Genomic DNA, 18,226 nt, shown 5'->3' with positions numbered 1-18,226 from the left:
CAGCTTGAGAAATGCTGAGCATGTTCTTCCTTTTTGGTTTTCTGATTCCAGATCTTTGCACATTTTGTTGTAATATTTGGTTTTATCTTCTCAAGCTGATCTTTGAAATTTTCTGTCCAGCTCTTGTACCTCCTGCTTTCTTCTATTTGCTTTAGCACCTCTACGCTGGAGAGCAAATTTCTGTGTCTCTTCTGACATCTATTTTGACCTTTTCCTTCTTTTTTATCTTCTCATGAGTTTTTGCTTTCTTCATGTATGATGTTCTTTCCACAACTCTTCTGGTCTTTGGTCTTTTGTGTTTAATGTATCAAATCTGTTCTTGAGGTGATTTCTAAATTCAGGTGGGATATAGTCAAGGTCATATTTTGGCTCTCGTGGACTTATTTTCATTTGCTTCAGCTTCAGTTTGAATTTGCATATGAGTAATGGATGGTCTGTTCCACAGTCTGCCCCTGGCCTTGTAGCAACCGTCAAATCTGAAACAAACTATGATAATGATTAAAACCTTTTAAACCACCATTTTCAAAAGCCTGTTAGTCTATGATAGAAGAAGTTAATTTAGAAACATTATGTTTAATATTATGTGTTCATTAATCAGCATCAATTCAGTAAACATGTCAATTTTAAGTGCGTTTATATTAAGAAAACATTTCATTATTGCTATAGCTACTACTAATTGGGTTTCATCACTGAACTTTATTCTTTTCCTTGACCCTCCCAGCTAGCAGATAAAGTATTTGGGAGAAGAGTTGGTTCTTTTTCAAAATGAACCAGATTTCTCTTCTGATTTGAGAACTATACCACAAGTGGAGTCCATGTTGCTCTCACCTAGTTCAGAAGGCCATGGCGCTTCCCTTTCACTTGCTGCCTTGATGCTCTTAAAGTGGACGGTCACACATGGAAGACCGTGTCTGTCTGACTCTCTAGATCTGGGTTTGCTCCTGGCTTCAAGCCTGCCTGCCAGTCCTCAGGCCTCTTTCACATTTGTAAGAGAAGAGATTTCCTGTTTGGGGTATGAGTTGCCCCATCTACAGGTCTCTAGGTGCACTCTTCCTTTCTCTCTCTTCCTCTGCCTTTCAGGCTGTATGTCCTTGTTGACTTCTAGATTCTCCCCAGCCCTGGGTCTCAGGGCAACATAGCAATGGGAACGACACCCAGGCTGACACTTAGAGAAACCGCAGAGTGCAAGGGTGGACCCAAACCATGTTATGGGAGAAAAGAAGAAATGTATTTTCTCTCTGCAGACCCAGAGGGCAGATGAGAAGGAGGAGCATGACATGTTTAGTGAAAGACAGGAGGAGAGAGTAGTGACCCAGGCAAAAATCCAACCTCAGCGAATGGGACCCAGCACCTTGTTGTTGTGAAGTGCCGTGGAGCCAGTTCCAACTCATAGCGACCCTGTAGAGGGGTTCTGAGGAGCAGCTGGTGGGTTTGAACTGCCGACCGTGTGGTTCAAAGCCCAGTGCTGATCCTACAGTGCCATGCCAGGAGGCCATAGTTAGACTGACCTATGAGACAGACTTTGCGCACATGCAAAAGATGTTACTGATGGGAAACTTATTTTAAATGACTAATGTTAATATTCAAAGAAAACAAACAAAAACAGCGGTTTTTTTTCTTACTAGTTTTTCCCTACTAAGTTTCCTAGTTCTCTGAAGTTAGAGTGAATCTGGGGAGGAAATAATCCTGGAAGGGCGACCTGAAGACCCAGAAAGGGAGCCAACTTCTAGCTCAAAGAGGAAAGCTGTGCTTTCTGACGAGGAGGGGATTGGCCTTGAGCGCAGAAGGACTTGCAGCTATCTCGTGGGGAGGGCAGTAGACAGGCTACTTTGTTAAACAGTAAGATAGTAGAAGGAGCTCTGGTAGTGTAGTGATGACGAGTTGGGCTGATAACCTCAAGGTCAGCAGTTCGAAACTACCAGCCGTCCCATGGGAGAAAGATGAGGCTTTCTGCTCCTGTAAAGATTTACAGCCTTGGAAACCCTGTACAGGGTCGCTATGAGTTGGAACCGACTCCACAGCATGTCACCACCAGAAGAAGCTAAGTTGGCCTGCAAAGTGCTTTGTCTCGACAATTTTTCTCTATCACACTTTCCTTCATTCTGTAATGGAATTGAAACTCTGAGAAAAATTACTGTAAAGCCAGAATCCAAACATTTATCTTACTTGGATCATTTCTTCATAGAAAAGATAGAGAATCGGGTGACTGTCTTTCTTCCTCCACCAGCCTTTCACGTGATCATACCAGGACCCCCATAATACTGAAATAAGACACAAAAGAATTTGGGTCATAAAAAGCTGAGAATAGACAAAGCCAGAAGAAGAAGATGAGTTGTTTCCTTGGAGTACAAACGGCAGGTGTGGGAGGTAACCTTTCTAGTCTTCATGCTTTTCATTGTCATTTCCAGCATGACCTTTCTTTGGGAAGCAGGCACAATCACTGCTCCAGGCTGTGAAGTCAGACTGCCTAGGTTCGAATCTGAGCTCTGAAACTTAATAGCTGTGCAACCTTGGGCAAGTTATTTGACCTCCTTGAACTTCAGGATTTCTAATACCCGTTTTTGAAAGAGGACTACTAGTATCTATTGCATGTTGTTGTCTTGTTGTTAAGTGCTGTTGAGTCAGTTTCAACTCATAGTGACCCTGCATAGGGTTTCTGAGGCTTGTACATATTTGTGGAAGCAGAAAGCCTCATCTTTCTCCTGTGGAGTGGCCGGTGGGCTCGAACTACCAGTGTGGTTTACAATCCAGTGTTCATCCTATGGAGCCACTGTGCTCCCATCTATTGCGTAAGATGGTATTTATATATAATAACTGATTCCATGGGGCCTGCTATGACCTAAAATGTCCCTGGGTGGAGCACATGGTTCCTTTCTGCTATGATGTGAAAGGCTGACCATTCAAACATACCATGGAAGAATGGTCTGTGATGTGCTTCCCTAAAGACACAACTGAGAGACCCCTGTGGAGCAGTGTTCTGTGTAATACATGGGGTCACCATGAATTAGAATTGACTCGATGACAATGCGTTTAGTATGTTCTTATTTTACTATTTGCTAAGAGCTTTTTAGGTCCTAGAGATAGAACAGTGAGCAAGGCAGAGAAGAAGCCCTGTGCTCATGGAACGTACTGTTTTTGTAGGGGAGACAAACAAAATAAAACAGTAAAATACGTGTTAGGTCATAATCTTGTTTTACCCAATGCCACTGAGCTGATTCCAACTCACAGCAACCTGGTCTAAGGTTTCTGAGGCTATAAAACTTCATGGGAGCAGAAAGCATCATCTTTCTCTTATAGGGCAACTAGTGGGCTTGAACTTCCAACCTTGAGATTAGCAGACAGTGCTTACCCTACAGTCCTTCTACGGCTCTGCTTTAGGAGAAAAAATAAATGAGAGAACAGAGAGGGAGGGTGTTGGCTATGTTGTGGTTAGGTCCCATCAAGAAGATTCCGATTCCTAGCAACCCTGTGCACAGTAGGACCAAACACCGCCTGGTCGTGCACAGTCCTCACAGAGGTTGTTGGGTTTGAGCCCATTGCTTTTGCTGCTATGTCAAGCTGTCTCATTGGGGGTCTTCCTCTTTCTCACTGACCCTCCACTTTAACAAGCATGATGTTTGTTTCCCGGGACTGGTCCCTCCTGATAACATATACAGATAGGGAGACAAAGTCTCGTCATCCAGGCTTCTAAGGAACATTCTGCTCACACTCCTTCTAGACAGCTAGCTCTGTTTGTTCTGGCAGTTCATGGTACATTTGATTCTTCTAGTTTTCCTTATTCATTGTCCAATTTACACACACATTTGTTGTGGTTGAAAATACCATGGTTTGAGTCAGGGACAGCTCAGTGTTTAAACAGACAATTTAGCTCTTGGACACTTTATAGAGGTCTTGTGCAGAAGCTGATTTATCTAATGCAATATGCCGTTGGATTTCTCTGCTGATACTTTCATGATTGTTGATTGCGGATCCAAGCAAAATGAAGTCTTTGAGAAGTTCAATCTTTTCTCCTTTTATCATGATGCTATTTATTGCTCCAGTGGTGAGGATTTTTTTCTTTTTTTACATTAAGGTGCAAATCATATTGAAGGGTGTATTCTTTTATTTTCTTCAGCAAGTGTATTAAGTCTTCTTTGCTTTCAGCCAGCAAAGTTGCATCATCTGCATATGGGAGATTGGTAATGAGTCTTCCTCCAATCCTGCTACCACGTTCTTTGTCATTTACTCCAGCCTCTTGGGTTATTTTCTCAGTGTACAGATTGAAGTACATACAATAACGTATTTCATGGTGGAAGGCTGGACTAGCACACACACCTTTCCTGATTTTAAACCATTCAGTATCACCTTGTTCTGTTTGAATGGCTGCCTCAGGCTCTGTGCGCAGGTTCTTTGTGAGCACGACTAAGTGTTCTGCCGGACCCACTCATGCAGTGCCATCCTGTTTGTCATGATCCATGAAGCTGAAAGCCTTTGCGAAGTCAGTAAAGCCCAAGTAAACTTATTTTTGCTATTCTCTGCTTTCTACCAAGGTCCATGTGATGTCAGCAACGGCATCCCTTGTGCTCTATCCTCTTGTGAATCTGGTGTGAATGGGAGTCTCCTGTCAGTGTACTGTTGAAACTCTTTCTGAATGATCTTCAGCAAGATTTTCCTTGCATGAGCTGTTAATAATATTGTTTGATTATATCCACTTTCCTTTGAGCCACCTCTCTTTGAAATGGGCATAAATACGGATCTCTTCCAATCAGTTGTCAAGGTTTTCCAAATTTCTTAGCACGGATGACTGAGTGCCTCCAGCGCTGCATCAGTTTGCTGAGAGGTTTCAGTTTGTATTCCGTCAGTTCCTGGAGCCATCTTTTCCCATGGAGCTTTCAGTGTAGCTTGGACTTCTTTGAGTAACATCAGTTCTTGATCTTATGGCTACCTCTTGAAATGGGTGGACACTGACCATTTTTTTCTTTCTTTTTTTTTTGATGCTTTGTGCATCATTCAATATAATCTTTCAATATGGCAAGCCAAAGTTTAATTATTATTATTTTTTCAGATCTTTCAGCTTTAGAATGCTGAGCAGAATTTTCCCTGTTGTTTTTCTAACTTCTGGTCTTTGTACATTTCATCATACTATTTCATTGCGCCTTCTCAAGCTGTCCTTTGAAATTTTCTGTTGTGTTCTTTTACCTTCACATATTTTCCATTTGCTTTAGCTTCTCTATGCTCAAAAGCAAGTTTCAGAGTCTCTCCTGACATCCATTTTTGTCTTTTCTTTTTTCCCCTGTCTTTTTAATGACCTTTTGGTTTCTTCCTTTATGATGTTTTTGATGTCATCCCACGACTCTTCTGTCTTTGGTCATTAATGTCTAATGCATCAAAGCTATTCTTGGGTTGATCTTCAAATTGAGATGGGATGTATTTAAGGGCGTATTTTGGCTCTTGTGGAGTTTCTTCTGCTTCAGTCTGAGCTTGCTTATGAGCAACTGATGGTCTGTCCCACAGTGTGCCCCTGGCCTTGTTTTGACTGATAATGTTGAGATTCCCCATGCTCTTTTCCCACAGATGTAGTCAATTTGATTTCTGTGTTTTCCATTTGGAGAGGTCTATGTGTATAGTCACCTTTTATGTTGTTTTTTAAAAGGTACTTGTAACGAAGTCCTTGGTCTTGCAAAATTCCATCATACAATCTCCAGCATTATTTCTATCACCACACTCATATTGTCCAATTTCTGATCCTTTCTTTGTTTCCAATTTTGGTATTGCAATCACTGGTAATTATCAATGCATCAATCGATTTGTGACAAAGAAGTTGATATAATTATTCCATTTCATCATCACTGGTTTTAGGGGTTGGCACATATGTTTGAATAATATGGCATTAACTGGTAGACATATGGATATTATGCTATTACAGACAGCATTATACTTCAAGATGGGTCTTTTTGTTTTTGAGTTTCCCAACTTCCCACCTCTCCCACCTGTCTTGTTGTGGCTGTCCAGTGGTCTCCAACTCACAGCAGTGCCATGGAACAGAGGACAACTGTAATCTGTGTAGGAGGAGGTCGCCAGGTCTTTCCTTCCTTGGAGCCACTGGTGGGTTCAAACCACTGACCTTTTAGTTAGCAGCCAACCTTGATCATTGTGCCACTAGATCTCCTTCAGCTGTCTTTAGTTCTCCACTACCCAAAATGCAGTGTGCGGAGCAGCAACAAGGGCATCATTCGGGTGCTTTCTAGAAACGCTGGACCTCAGGCAGGCGGGGCTAGAGTGAAGCATCAAGGGAGACTTGGGATGTTCTTTTTGCTGAGGAACAAGATGCCATTTCTCATCGATTTGTTGTTTCCGGCTTAGTTAACCATATGATTGTCGGATTCAAAATGGTCGATACCTGTTCATTTCAACTCACTAATGCCTAGGATAGCTACCTTATGCATTCCATTTCATTTTAAACAATTTTTAGACAAGCACTGGACTTTGAACCACAAGGTTGGCCATTTGAGCCTGCCAGTCACTCCTCGGGAGAAAGATGAAGTTTTCTGCTCCTGCGAAGTTTGAAAGTCTCAGAAACCCTATACAGGGTTACTATGAGTCAGGGCCAGTTTGAATGGCACTTAACAACAGCTATTTTCCTAGATTCATACTTCATGCATTCCATGTTCTTATTATTAATGGATGTTTGCATTGGTTTCTCCTCATTTTGAGTTGTGCCCCATCAACTTATGAAGGTCTCTAAAGCTTTGCTCCATTCATGTCATTATGGGTCAGCTCTACTTTCCCAGTCGTATTTTGAGTGTCTTCCAAACCTACAGGCTCATCTTCCAGCACATCAGACAATGTTATGCGGCTGTTCATTAGGGTTCCAGTGACTAATCATTCAGTAGTGGTCGGCCTCTCCTTTTAGGAAAAAAATCAATCAGGCAAGGGAGCTGGCAAGTGTTGGGTGTGTTGATTCTGAAATCTTGTTAGGCTGCTCAGAAAAGGACTCTTTGAGAAGAAGAGAAGGAAAGAGCATTCCTGGGCAAAGGAGGCATTTAGGATAGGCTTTGAAGACCTGTGTGACTAGGGCAGACTGAGTGAGGGGTTTCAGAGTGAGAGAAGAATCAGAGACGGGTCACCGGAAGGACTTGGAAACCACTGGTAAGTTTTGTGAAGTGGTCTGACTTTCCTTTTAACAGAATTCCTCTGGTTTCTGTGTTGAGAATAGATGGTTGGTTGGCCAGGACTGACGCTGAGAGACAGAGAGGCTAGTTCAGTGATCTAGGGATGATACAGTGACCACTTGGACCAGGTGGTTGTAGAACTGTTGATGAGTGGTCAGGTTCTGGATATACTTTGAAGGTAGACTTCACAGATTTGCTGATGGATTGGATGGGGCGTGTGAGAAAGAGAGCGTCAAGATAACTGAAAGAGTTTGCACCTGAGCAAATTAATAATGGAGATGGGAAAGCCTGCAGAAATAGGAAGTTTTAGAGGAAAGATCATGAGTTTCAATTTGAGCTTGCTAACGATGAGATGTTTTTAGACAGACACCCAAGTGGAGTGTTCACAGACATCTGGTATATGAATCTGGACTCCAGGATAGAGTCTTGGATTAGGGTTCTCAATTTGGGAGTCATTAGCATATAGATTTGGGAGTTCAGTGGCTCTAGAGGATAAGTCCTGGGCTGTGAATCACATGGTTAGAGGTTCGAGCCCTCTAGACTCTCTGGAGGAGAAAGGTGAAACTTTCTGCTCCTGCAAATATTACAGCCTTGGTAACCCTATACAGGGTCTCCATGAGTTGGAACCAACTTAAGGACATTTAACAAAACCAGAAAACATACAGCTTGCATTGGAATACATGGGACTGATTGAGATCACCCAAGGGATGTTTAGAGGTCTTGGGGTTAAAGAAAGAGAAACCAGACCCAGCAAAGGAGACTGAGAAGGTAGAAGAGACATTAGGAGAGAGAGATGGCTAAGAAGTCAATGAAGAGAGTTTTTCAAGGGAGAGTGAGCGATCGATTCTGTTAAATGAGGCTGATGGGCCCAATAAGAGCAGGACTGAGCACGGACCAGCGGAAGTCACCGGTAACCCTGACAGGTGCGATTTTGGTGGTGTGGTGGGGAGATAATAGAGGAGAGAAAGTTGAGACAAGCATCAGTAAGTCTTTCAAGGTGTTTTCAGTAACAAGAGTGAAAGAAAGGGGGCAGTGGCTGGGGTGGCAGATGGGGAGCACTGTAGACAGGTTCTTTTTGTTTTAAGATGGGGAAGTAATGGCAGGATGAAATGATTGTGTATTATTCTGGTAGTGCTTAGGACACAGTATGATAGAAACTGTATGGTACATCAGATATGTTAGTTGCCTGACAATACTTATTTGAAAATAACACTAACAATTTAGTAATAATTAGCCCCTTGCTTTTTCAGACTCTCTCTGGAAATTTCTGCTTTCCTCTGTTCCACTGACAGAGGCTGACTAGGAGGTGAGAAGCATCCCTGGGCCTGCGTGATGCTAAGGTAGCTGACTAGGAATACTCCATTCCTCCCAGTGATTGTTCCCAACAACTAGGGGATAGTGGTTTAACCTGTTGCTCTCTGTTGGCATACCATCCTGGGTTGTCTAGGGCCATATTCATTTACAAAGAGCTCTGGTAGTATAGTGGTTACAAATTGGGCTGCTAACCTCAGAGTCAGCAGTTCAAAACTATGAGCTATTCCATGGGAGAAAGATGAGGCTTTCTGCTCCCATAAAGATTTACAGCCTCGGAAACCCTGTATAGGGTCTCTAGGAGTCGGAATGGACTCCACAGTACTTAACCACCATAACCTCATATCCATGTATATTACTGAAAGCCCATGTCTCAGGAATGCCTTAGTCCCTGGCTAGATGTGCCAGTTAGCCACCCTAGATGTGGAACTAATTTTCATGTTGGCAGACCATCTCAAGCAACTTGAACTGATAGAATGTTTCAGGACAGCTCACAGCGTAGAGTAAGAGCTTAGTAAGTGCAAGTAGCTGCTCCTATTCCATGCCTACTCCACCCTCAACTGTGGAAGCCCTGAATCTGCTTCTCTGGGCTTTCTCCCTTTCTCTCTTTCTCTCTGTGTACAGCAGCAGCCTCCAAGGCTTTGAAGTCAATACCTGTCTGTTTCTCTTCACTGGTGCATAACTTATCTCACACAGGAAAGAGTTGGGACTACCTCTCCTCCTCCTCCTCAGCATCTGATTTAGGGAGAACCATCTATTAATCCTGGTGTGGAGCTATGGGTTAATGCGCTGGACTGCAAGGTCAGTTTGAACCGCAAGGTTGGCATTTCAAGTTCACCAGTGGTTCAAGTTCACCAGCTGTTCTTCAGAAACCCTATACTGGGTCACTATGAGTCAGAATCGACTGAAGGACACTTAACCACAGCATCGAATCTGTTAAATCAGCCAAGCACGAACCCCACACAACCTCCGAGCTCTTGATTTGTTCAACTAGGTCACTTCCTCGTGGTTTATTTTTTTCCCAAACTGCATTCTGACATCATTTTAGAATTCCACAATGATTTTACTGAAGCCATCAGACTAGTAAAATATTTGAAGGTATATTTAAGGAGCTCTGGTAGCATAGTGGTTACGAATTGGGCTGCGAACCTCAAGGTCAGCAGTTCAAGACTACCAGCGGTTCCGCAGGAGAAAGACGAGGCTTTCTGCTCCTATAAAGATTTATAGCCTCGGAAACCCTGTACAGGGTCGCTATGGGTCAGAACCAACTCGACGGCACTTAACAACAATAACATAGTGACTTAGTGAGCTATGAGGTGAGCTGCTCACCTCAAGGTCAGCGGTACGAATCCCTAACCCCTGAATGGGAGAAGGAGACTTTCTGCTGCTGTGAAGAAATCCTACGCAGGGTCCTACGACTAGGAAGCGACTCGATGAGAGTCAGTCATGGATTATTCTCAAAGCGTATTTGAAAAGGGGCAATGTGACACTCTGATTTTAAGCAGTACTGAGGGCAGCGGATTGTCTACGGGGCCTTGCCACATCTCTCAGAGATCTTGTCTATAGTTCTTTCCCAATAGACATTCCGAACCCCTTCTGTGGGTGAGTTTAAGGGGAAATTTCATCTCCGACAGCATGGCCAGCAGGCTGCATGTTGTGGTGAAGTGCCGCCGAGTCGGTTTCGACCCATAGCGACCCTGTATAGGGTTTCCCAAGGAGCAGCTGGTGAACTTGAGCCACAGGCCTTGTGGTTTGAATGACTGTGGTCCAGTGTGCCAGGACTCCTGGAGGCCGCATAAGGCCGTGAAATTATATGGTCCCACTCTGCCAAGGGAACCGCAGGTCTAGCCATCATGGTGGTGGTGGTGGTGGTGGTGATGTGCCATGGAATCGGAACCGACTCATAGCGACCCTGCACAGGGTTTCCGAGGCTGTAAATCTTTATGGGAGCAGAAGGCCTCATCTTTCTCCCGTGGAACAGCTGGTAGTTTGGAACTGCTGACCTTAAGGTTCGGAGCCTGATTCATAACCACTATGCTACCAGAGCTCCTTAGCCATCATGTTAGGAGTGAGTTAATTAAATGTTTGACCAAATATAGTACGCTAATTTTCAAGGTGATAAGTTTGTATCGCCCACAAATGATGATATACATTGTGGCAGAAAGAACGTTCCCCACCCCTGTTCTATGAGCCCTGGTGTGGCACCATGGGTTAATGCACTGGACTGCAAAGTTGCCTTGAACCACAAGATCGTCAGTTCGAGCTCACCAGTTGCTCCTCAGAAGCTCTATACAGGGTTGCTATGAGTTGGAACCGACTCGATGGCACTTAACAACAATAACAACAAACCCCTGTTTTATAGAAATAGGGGGAAATTGGTTTCATTTACTTAGCTCACCTTTGCCTGCCAAAAATGCTTCAAAATACTCATCCCAACTTCCTGGGTCAGGGAGACTTTTGTTCATCCTTTGAAAATGGTAATAGGACACCAGGTTATCCTTGACATTTCTTGCCACATAGATTATCTAAAGTGTTGAAAAGAAATAGAGGAAACAATGGACATGAAAACATGAGTTGAAAGTTGGGCATTCAGTGCAAAAGCATGTTTGTGTATAGTAAACAAATCTGGAAGGATATCAATGGATCTTTGTTCTCTTCCCCACATTATCTAGGAATCCAAATGAGCTTTGTACAGTGGGAATAAGACCAGGTTTCTGTCCTATATAGATGTTTTCAGTGGTCGCAGATGACGCTAAAGATTAAGCTCAAATGGACCTGCGCCCCCAGCTTCGCCCAGGTCACACCTAACCGCCTTCTTTCTTGGTATCAGTTTTTTGTGTGATTCTCTTCTAAGGTCAATGGTTCAAACCTTCTAGCTGCTCCATGGAAGGAAAATGAGGCTCTCTGCTCCGGTGAGGATTTACAGCCTCGGAAACCCTATGCAGGGTCCCTATGAGTTGTAACAATTCCACGGCATGCCCCCACTATTGCCATTTCTAATTGTTCTGGGGATCCTTGTTCAATAAGTCCTGGTCTGTCCCCCTCTCCTAAACTGGGGAGTCTTAAGCTGGTGAGCATCAAGGCATCTATGAATCTACCTAAAATTATATGAAAATGTTATGCAGCTATGACCTTTTGTCAGAAGTGAAGACATGATTTTTTTCAGAATCTCAAGGTGGTTTGTGATCACTAAATTTCACATATCGATGACTCAACAAACTTTTTTCTAGAACATACCTCTCTCCTGAGCTGCAGCTTGGAATCTAGCTGCACCTGAATGCTCTGCAGAGGAAACAGGTTCAGAATTCAGTTAGGGCTACACCGGCTGCTCATCCCTTCTCATCTCCTTGTTCCATGATGGTCCCAGCCTGAGCACACTTCCTGTAGAACTCTTAGCTGTACACCTGTCCCTGCCTCCATGTTCATTAAGACCTTCCTCACAGATACTCTGCTTCCAGTGTTGGCCAATCTCCCCTACCTGCCGTCTCCCAGGTCTGTTCACCATCACTGCCTCCCTTCCTCCAAGTACCCCCCAGCAAAGCAGTCTAAAATGTAAATCAGATCATTTCTAGTTTCTTTGTTTAAATTCTTTAGTGGGAATTACATAGCCTATGGAATAAAATCCTTAGACTTTCAGCACAGCCACAAGGGCTTTTACACCTTGTTCCTGCCTACCTTTTTGGTCCCATTTCTAGCTTTGAATTGATTCTCTTATGTGCAAGAGTCTCAGAGCTCTGGCTTCTGCAATTGTAGTAATCAGGGACACCCTTCGTTCCTTTGCTGTTGTTTGGTGTTAGTACCACTGAGTCTGCTGTGACTCATAGTGACTCTGTATAGCGTTTCCAAAGAGTGGCCGGTGGATTTGAACAGCTAACCTTGTGGTTAACAGTCCAGTGCTTATCCTACAGCGCCACACCAAGTTTCCTTCTTTCCCTCATCACTTGGCAAATCCCTGTGTATTCTTCATGACCCATCTTCTCTGTCACCCTCTGTGAACTCTCCCGATCAAGGAGTCCTGCACCCAGCTTTTCGCTCCTGTAACACCTTCCGCATTTCTCCATTAGGGTCCTCACAGATGGCTGTGATCATTTTTATTATTTGTATTTTACTGTCTCTGACCCCCCCCCCCCATTGCCCCCAGGCCTAGCTGGATCTACACTAAATGATTATGTTCTGCCATTTCTTTCTGGCCCTAAACTCCAGATTACATAGAACAATATTAAGGTGGAGTGATAAGATATTAAGGTGGCTTAGTTCTAGAGAACCACGGATAGAACAGAGCAGACCTTTACAAGACCACCAGCAGGCACAGCCTGCTCCACAAAAGGGGCGGGGGAGGGTTATTTTCATTTCATGCCAAGGAGTCCTCTTCTGAGCCTCATGGTAAGCAGGCTATACTTCAAACTAAGCAATAATTTGTTTCTGAAAGAGTTACAATTAATTCCTTAGTGAACAACCTAAAAATATTATTTGAGAGTCCATCTACACACTGCTGGGAAATCATTCTGATGTTTACAAAATGATGACAATGAGCTGGAATCTGTAGGCACTGTTACAGACTTCAAAGGGGCATGTAGCTACCAGTGAGTGAGAAGACAGTGAAACACGTGCTTGCTAAGATTCTGTTCTACCTTCTGATGATTTCAATACTGGAGCTGTAGGAAAAGCCTTGGACTGCAAGGTCGGTTTGAACTACAAGGTCTGTAGTTCAAACTCACTAGCTGCTCCTCCAAAACCTATATAAGGTCGCTATGAGTCAGAACTGACTCGACAGCACTTAACAACCACAGCAACACTGCAAGGTTGGGGGGGTCTTGGCATAGGGCTGTAGGATAAGCACTGACTGCTAGCTACAAGGTCTGCAGTTCAAACACAGCAGCCTTTCCTTGGGTCATTATGAGTCAGAACTGACTCAACCGCAGTAACAACAACAACAACCCCGAGGTTGGGACTGGGCTTTAGAAAGGCGGTCCTGGTTCTGCGAGACCGAGGCTGGACAGCACCGTAGTGGTGGCGAGCTCATGGCTGGAGAGTCGAGCACACTTGAGTTAGCAGCCCATCCCTTCTACTTGTCAGGTGCTCCTAATTCAGTAAGGTGAGTAACGTTTCTGAAGTGTGCTCGAGTATACACCACCTTTCCTAAGGGGCAGCGATGCTCAGAAACCTATTAGTTAGTCGTCTGTCTCTCCTCAGTGTAGGGATCCACTGAGCACATTCTTATGAATGAAGATTAAGAACATGGAAAATGACCTCAGTCTCATAATCTATCTTGCTGTGATCCTGGCAGATAACCATGGGAAAACTGGATAAAGGTTCAGACACAATACCATTATCCTGATGTTCTCACGAGAAGATTTTGTTTCCAATTTACCTTACAGTTTTTCTCCCAGAAGGATGGTGGCAGTAGTTGCACAGGAAGATGAGTTTTCATGGTTCTTGGGGAAGGCATAGCCTTAACCTGGTCAATTCCTGCAAAAAATTGTTCTGGTTTATTCTTTAATTTCTCTCAAGTGTTAATGTTTAGGCAATAGATTACACTATTATTATTATTTACCTATGGTTCCTGGCTTTTATGGCCTAAGCTGTTTCCACTAGATTTTTTAAAAAGCTCTTTCCTATTGTCTTGTGCAAGTTGCAGTTTCATGTAGGTTTAAGTCTTAGATACTTTGGCCTCCACTTTAGCATTGATTACTAAGCCCTTCTTTTCTTTTCTCATCACATGAGCTTCCAGGAGTTAAAGTGTTACCCTTTGGCATTAAGAGATCATTAACACAAAGATAAATGCAATGATGTGGTGTGATTTCGTTATAAAGTAATCAGATAATCTGGAATATGCATACATTTTGAAAAACATCACAATCCAAATGAAAAGACAATTGTGGTAGCAGATTTGAGGACTGTCAAGAACATGCCCATGGAGGGCTGAGAGGGTACAAGCCCACAAAACACTCCAAAGCCCACTTGCGTTCCTTTTAAACCTCATTTGTCGTCACTTTCTACCAACACCCGGACACTGATTAAGCTATTAGAACTATGGTACGTGTTAGACTGATTCCGCCTCCTGACCCAATAGGTAATATGGTGCACGTTAGACTGATTCCCTCCCATGCCTCAACACCCACAAACAAACAGCAACAAGGTGCAGGATTTGGTTTTAGGCTATGAATATTTCATCTTGCGTTCATTTTTCAAAAATGAGATAATACATGGAGACTTCAAAAAAATTGCTGGAAAAAGTCCATCATCTTTTAGAAACATCTTTCCACAAACTTTTTGACGCCTGCTTGTAGGTCAATTGTACACAAATAGATTCTGGAAGAAAGGGTGTTATCCAGGAGGACCAAGTTGCCATGGATATTGTTAAATAAAATTGGTCAATAAAAATTTCAAAGATAGGACCTACTTAGATTTGTTTGAAAATAGATAGGTTTCTTCTAATATTCAAAACCAACAGTCGAAGGAAATGTTTTTCCATGGTGGGCCAGTCTTTCAGACTCTTAACTCCCAAACTGTCCATGTTCCTGTGAAGATTATGGTTTTATAAATTTGGGATTTACCAGACGTGGTTGGTCTTATCCACTCCAAGAAAGGTTGCCTAAGCGCAATGGGGGCTCGTCTACTTTTCTCAACGTCTCCCTCATTCTGTATCAGATCTACAATTTCCTGTGTCCAAGTGGTTCCTGAAAAACAAACAAAAAAAGATGGAATGAAATAATTGAGGTGCTATCGATTAATTTCCCATAACATAAAATATAGAAACATCTTACACTGTACAAAGAATTACACGTAGCTATAAGGAACACTGGTAAGTGTAGTGGATTACAAGCAGTTTGAATCTGTCAGCTGCTCCGGGAAAGATGAGGCCTTCTGCCCTCATAAAGATTTGCAGCACTCAGAAACCCTACACAGGGTCGCTGTGAGTTGTAACCGACTCCACGGCACACCACCACCACCATTGATACCTTACTTGAGTTGTTTACCATATTGAGTTACAACTCAACTATTAATATGATCTTTTCTCAGTTAGTCCAGTGGACTAATGAACCATGTAAGCATCGATTTCCACCACCCTGAGACCAGAAGAACTGCATGGTTCCCGGTTACCATCACCAACTTGAAAGAGATCACATGAGAAAGTCCTAGATATTGTTGTTGTTATGTGCCATGGAGTCGGTTCCGACTCATAGCGACCCTGTACAGGGTTTCTGAGGCTGTAAATCTTTACGGGAGCAGAAATCCTCATCTTTCTCCCATGGATCAGCTGGTAGTTTTGAACTGCTGACATTAAGATTCGCAGCCCGGTTTGTAACCACTATGCTATTGAGTGGGAGACAGATGTGGAACAGAACTCACAATCACACAAAGGCCAGGCCTACTGCTCAGATAGAGGCGGGTGGAGCCCCTGAGACTGTGGCCCTTGGCCATGCTCCAGGTCTGGAACTGAGCTCACCCCTGGAGCTCAGGCTTCAGTTAAACAATAGATAGCATCTCTGAGGGAAATGACATCACACCCTAGAAGAATCACACATTTGAGATAAGAAAGGCAGTAGTTCCCCAGGACAAAGTCCAGAAAGATTAGAGAAGAAGGGGAGCAGGAACAGTAAAGACATGGAACAAGTGGGATGAGGGTTGTTACACTGAGGAAGGTGGTATCTTGAGATGAAACCAAATGTGTGTGAATTGTTAAATGCAAAACGGATGGTCTGCCCTATAAACCTTCAACCAATTCACAATAAAAAGTTAAAAAGAAGATATTTTATTCACCAGAAAGGGCAAGGACAATAATATGTCTTGTTCAGTTTTGTATTCTAATGATATGCTTAAAAATATGAATATGCATTTGCTTGATATGGTCCCAGCAGATAGAGAGATATCATGCAAGGCTGGTAGTTCTCAGAAGTTGCTTTCTATCTTCTCTTTAGGGTAACTTTGAATTTACTTGTAAAAATATATAATATGGCCATATTCACAGCCTTTCACTATGGCCTCTATAAACCTTAGGAAAAACTGGTTTGGCAACAATTGTTTTCAGCTTTGGTGGATTGAATGCAAAGGGAATTGTATGTGCCACTCGCATTCACAGAAAACCTAAGTACAAAGTAACTGCATTTATGAGATCACAAAAGCAGATAGCAAACTAAAGTGAAGCTAACCGACCCCTGTAAACCTCACCACAATCAATTACCAGCCAGAATTCACAAACCCCCACTAGTACATACAGGCACCTATGTGAATAGGCAGAGAATGGTGAACATAAGTGAAAGGTGGTCAAAACTTAATAATCTACCCTTCTTGCAACTATTGGTCAGGTTGGGCCTTTTTCTTAACATGCCCCACAGCCTTAAAAGAAAAGAAACAGGAACACTGTGGTTTCGCAATTTACTGAAAACGTCAGAAGAACAAGATAATTGAATAGATGGTAGTAATTCTTTTGTTATAGAAAATAGTAGCACATCATGCAGGATAGAAAATTGACAATTAGCCAGTAGAAACAATAAAGTAGTGTAGGCATTGACGATTAATAGAAACTTAAGCTACTAAGAGGATGTAATCAGAGGTCTGATAAGTGGAAATAATTGGTGTAAAGTTTAACTTGATCTTTCAGAGGGAATAAGAAGAAACAATCTAGGAGAGGAGATAATGTTGAGAGAAGAATGCTTAATGGTTAGAAAAGAACAGGATGTTGGAAAGCTCAGGTTGGACACCATAGAAATACTTTTGTTAAGGTTCTGTAATCACAGGGTAAAAGAATGTTACAATTACAAATGTGTAATAATTCAAGGGAAAATCAAAGTATCAAATCATTATGCATTGTGTGATTTTAAGTAAAAAAATAAAGACTTGCTGAGCTGGGCAAGAAACAAAACAAGCAGACAGAGAGAGGGCCCCTCCAGCCAACAAATCAGAGGCTCTCGATTGCTTTCATTTTCACCGACTCCACATTTCCCCTCGTGTCCCACGACCCCATGAGAGCTGGACTCCCACATATATTCACATTTCTAGTAAATTTGAATAAAAATAATTGGGAACTCTAGGTTGAATAACGAGTATTTTCCATTTCGTGTCAGAGTCAGAAGAGAAAATCAGATGAAATCACTGACGTGAAGTTGGTGTTGACACACTCAGACCGTGTTACAGAGTAGAATTGCTCCGTCGGGTTTACTTGGCTAGAACCTTCTGGAAGCAGATCACCAGACTTTTCCTTTGTGGCGCTGCTGGGTGGACTCAAACTGCCACCCTTTAGGTTAGTGTTGTTGCTGTGTGCCGTCGAGTCGGTTCCGATGCCCAGCGACCCTGTGCTGGATTTCTGAGGGACGGTCGGTGAGTGTGAGCTGCATCCTTGTGGTTCAGACCAACCTTGAGGTTCAGTGCTTTGTACTAGGTTAGTAGCTGAGTGTACACTATTCATACACCTGTCGTTGTTGTTGTTAATGCTGCCGATTTGGTCCTGACTCATAGCAACTCCAGACTCCGTAATGTTGCTGTCAACTGCTATTGAGTCAGTTCTAGTCCATAGCAACTTGGTATAGGATTTCCAAAGCGTGGCTGTTGGATTTGAACCGCTGGTATTGTGGTTCAAACTAACCTTGCAGTCTAATGCATTAGCCCATAGCACCACACCAGTATTCCTATAGTATTATTGTTGTTATTGCTAAGTGCCGTCGAGTTGATTTGACCTATAGCGACCCTGTACACATTTCTGAGGAGTGACCGGTGAGTTTGAACCACCAACCTCATGGCTCATATCAACTTTTCAGTCCAGC

The 18,226-nt window shown here is 43.0% G+C and overlaps 1 protein-coding gene across 1 annotated transcript in view; it reads right to left on the bottom strand.

The window, feature by feature from the left end:
- The window catches only part of SULT1C4 (sulfotransferase family, cytosolic, 1C, member 4), a 37,217-nt gene that overhangs the window by 12,108 nt on the left and 6,883 nt on the right, over positions 1-18,226 (bottom strand). The window contains exons 2-5 of the mRNA XM_006873044.1: positions 15,020-15,142; positions 13,834-13,931; positions 10,861-10,987; positions 2,167-2,261 (exon numbers count right to left, since the gene is read on the bottom strand). Coding sequence (XP_006873106.1) covers positions 2,167-2,261; positions 10,861-10,987; positions 13,834-13,931; positions 15,020-15,142 — 443 coding nt within the window. The remainder of the gene's footprint in view (positions 1-2,166; positions 2,262-10,860; positions 10,988-13,833; positions 13,932-15,019; positions 15,143-18,226) is intronic.

This window comes from Chrysochloris asiatica, unplaced genomic scaffold (genome assembly GCF_000296735.1).
Source record: "Chrysochloris asiatica unplaced genomic scaffold, ChrAsi1.0 scaffold00220, whole genome shotgun sequence".
Taxonomy (NCBI): domain Eukaryota; kingdom Metazoa; phylum Chordata; class Mammalia; order Afrosoricida; family Chrysochloridae; genus Chrysochloris; species Chrysochloris asiatica.
This window is presented reverse-complemented; position numbering and strand designations above follow the sequence as displayed.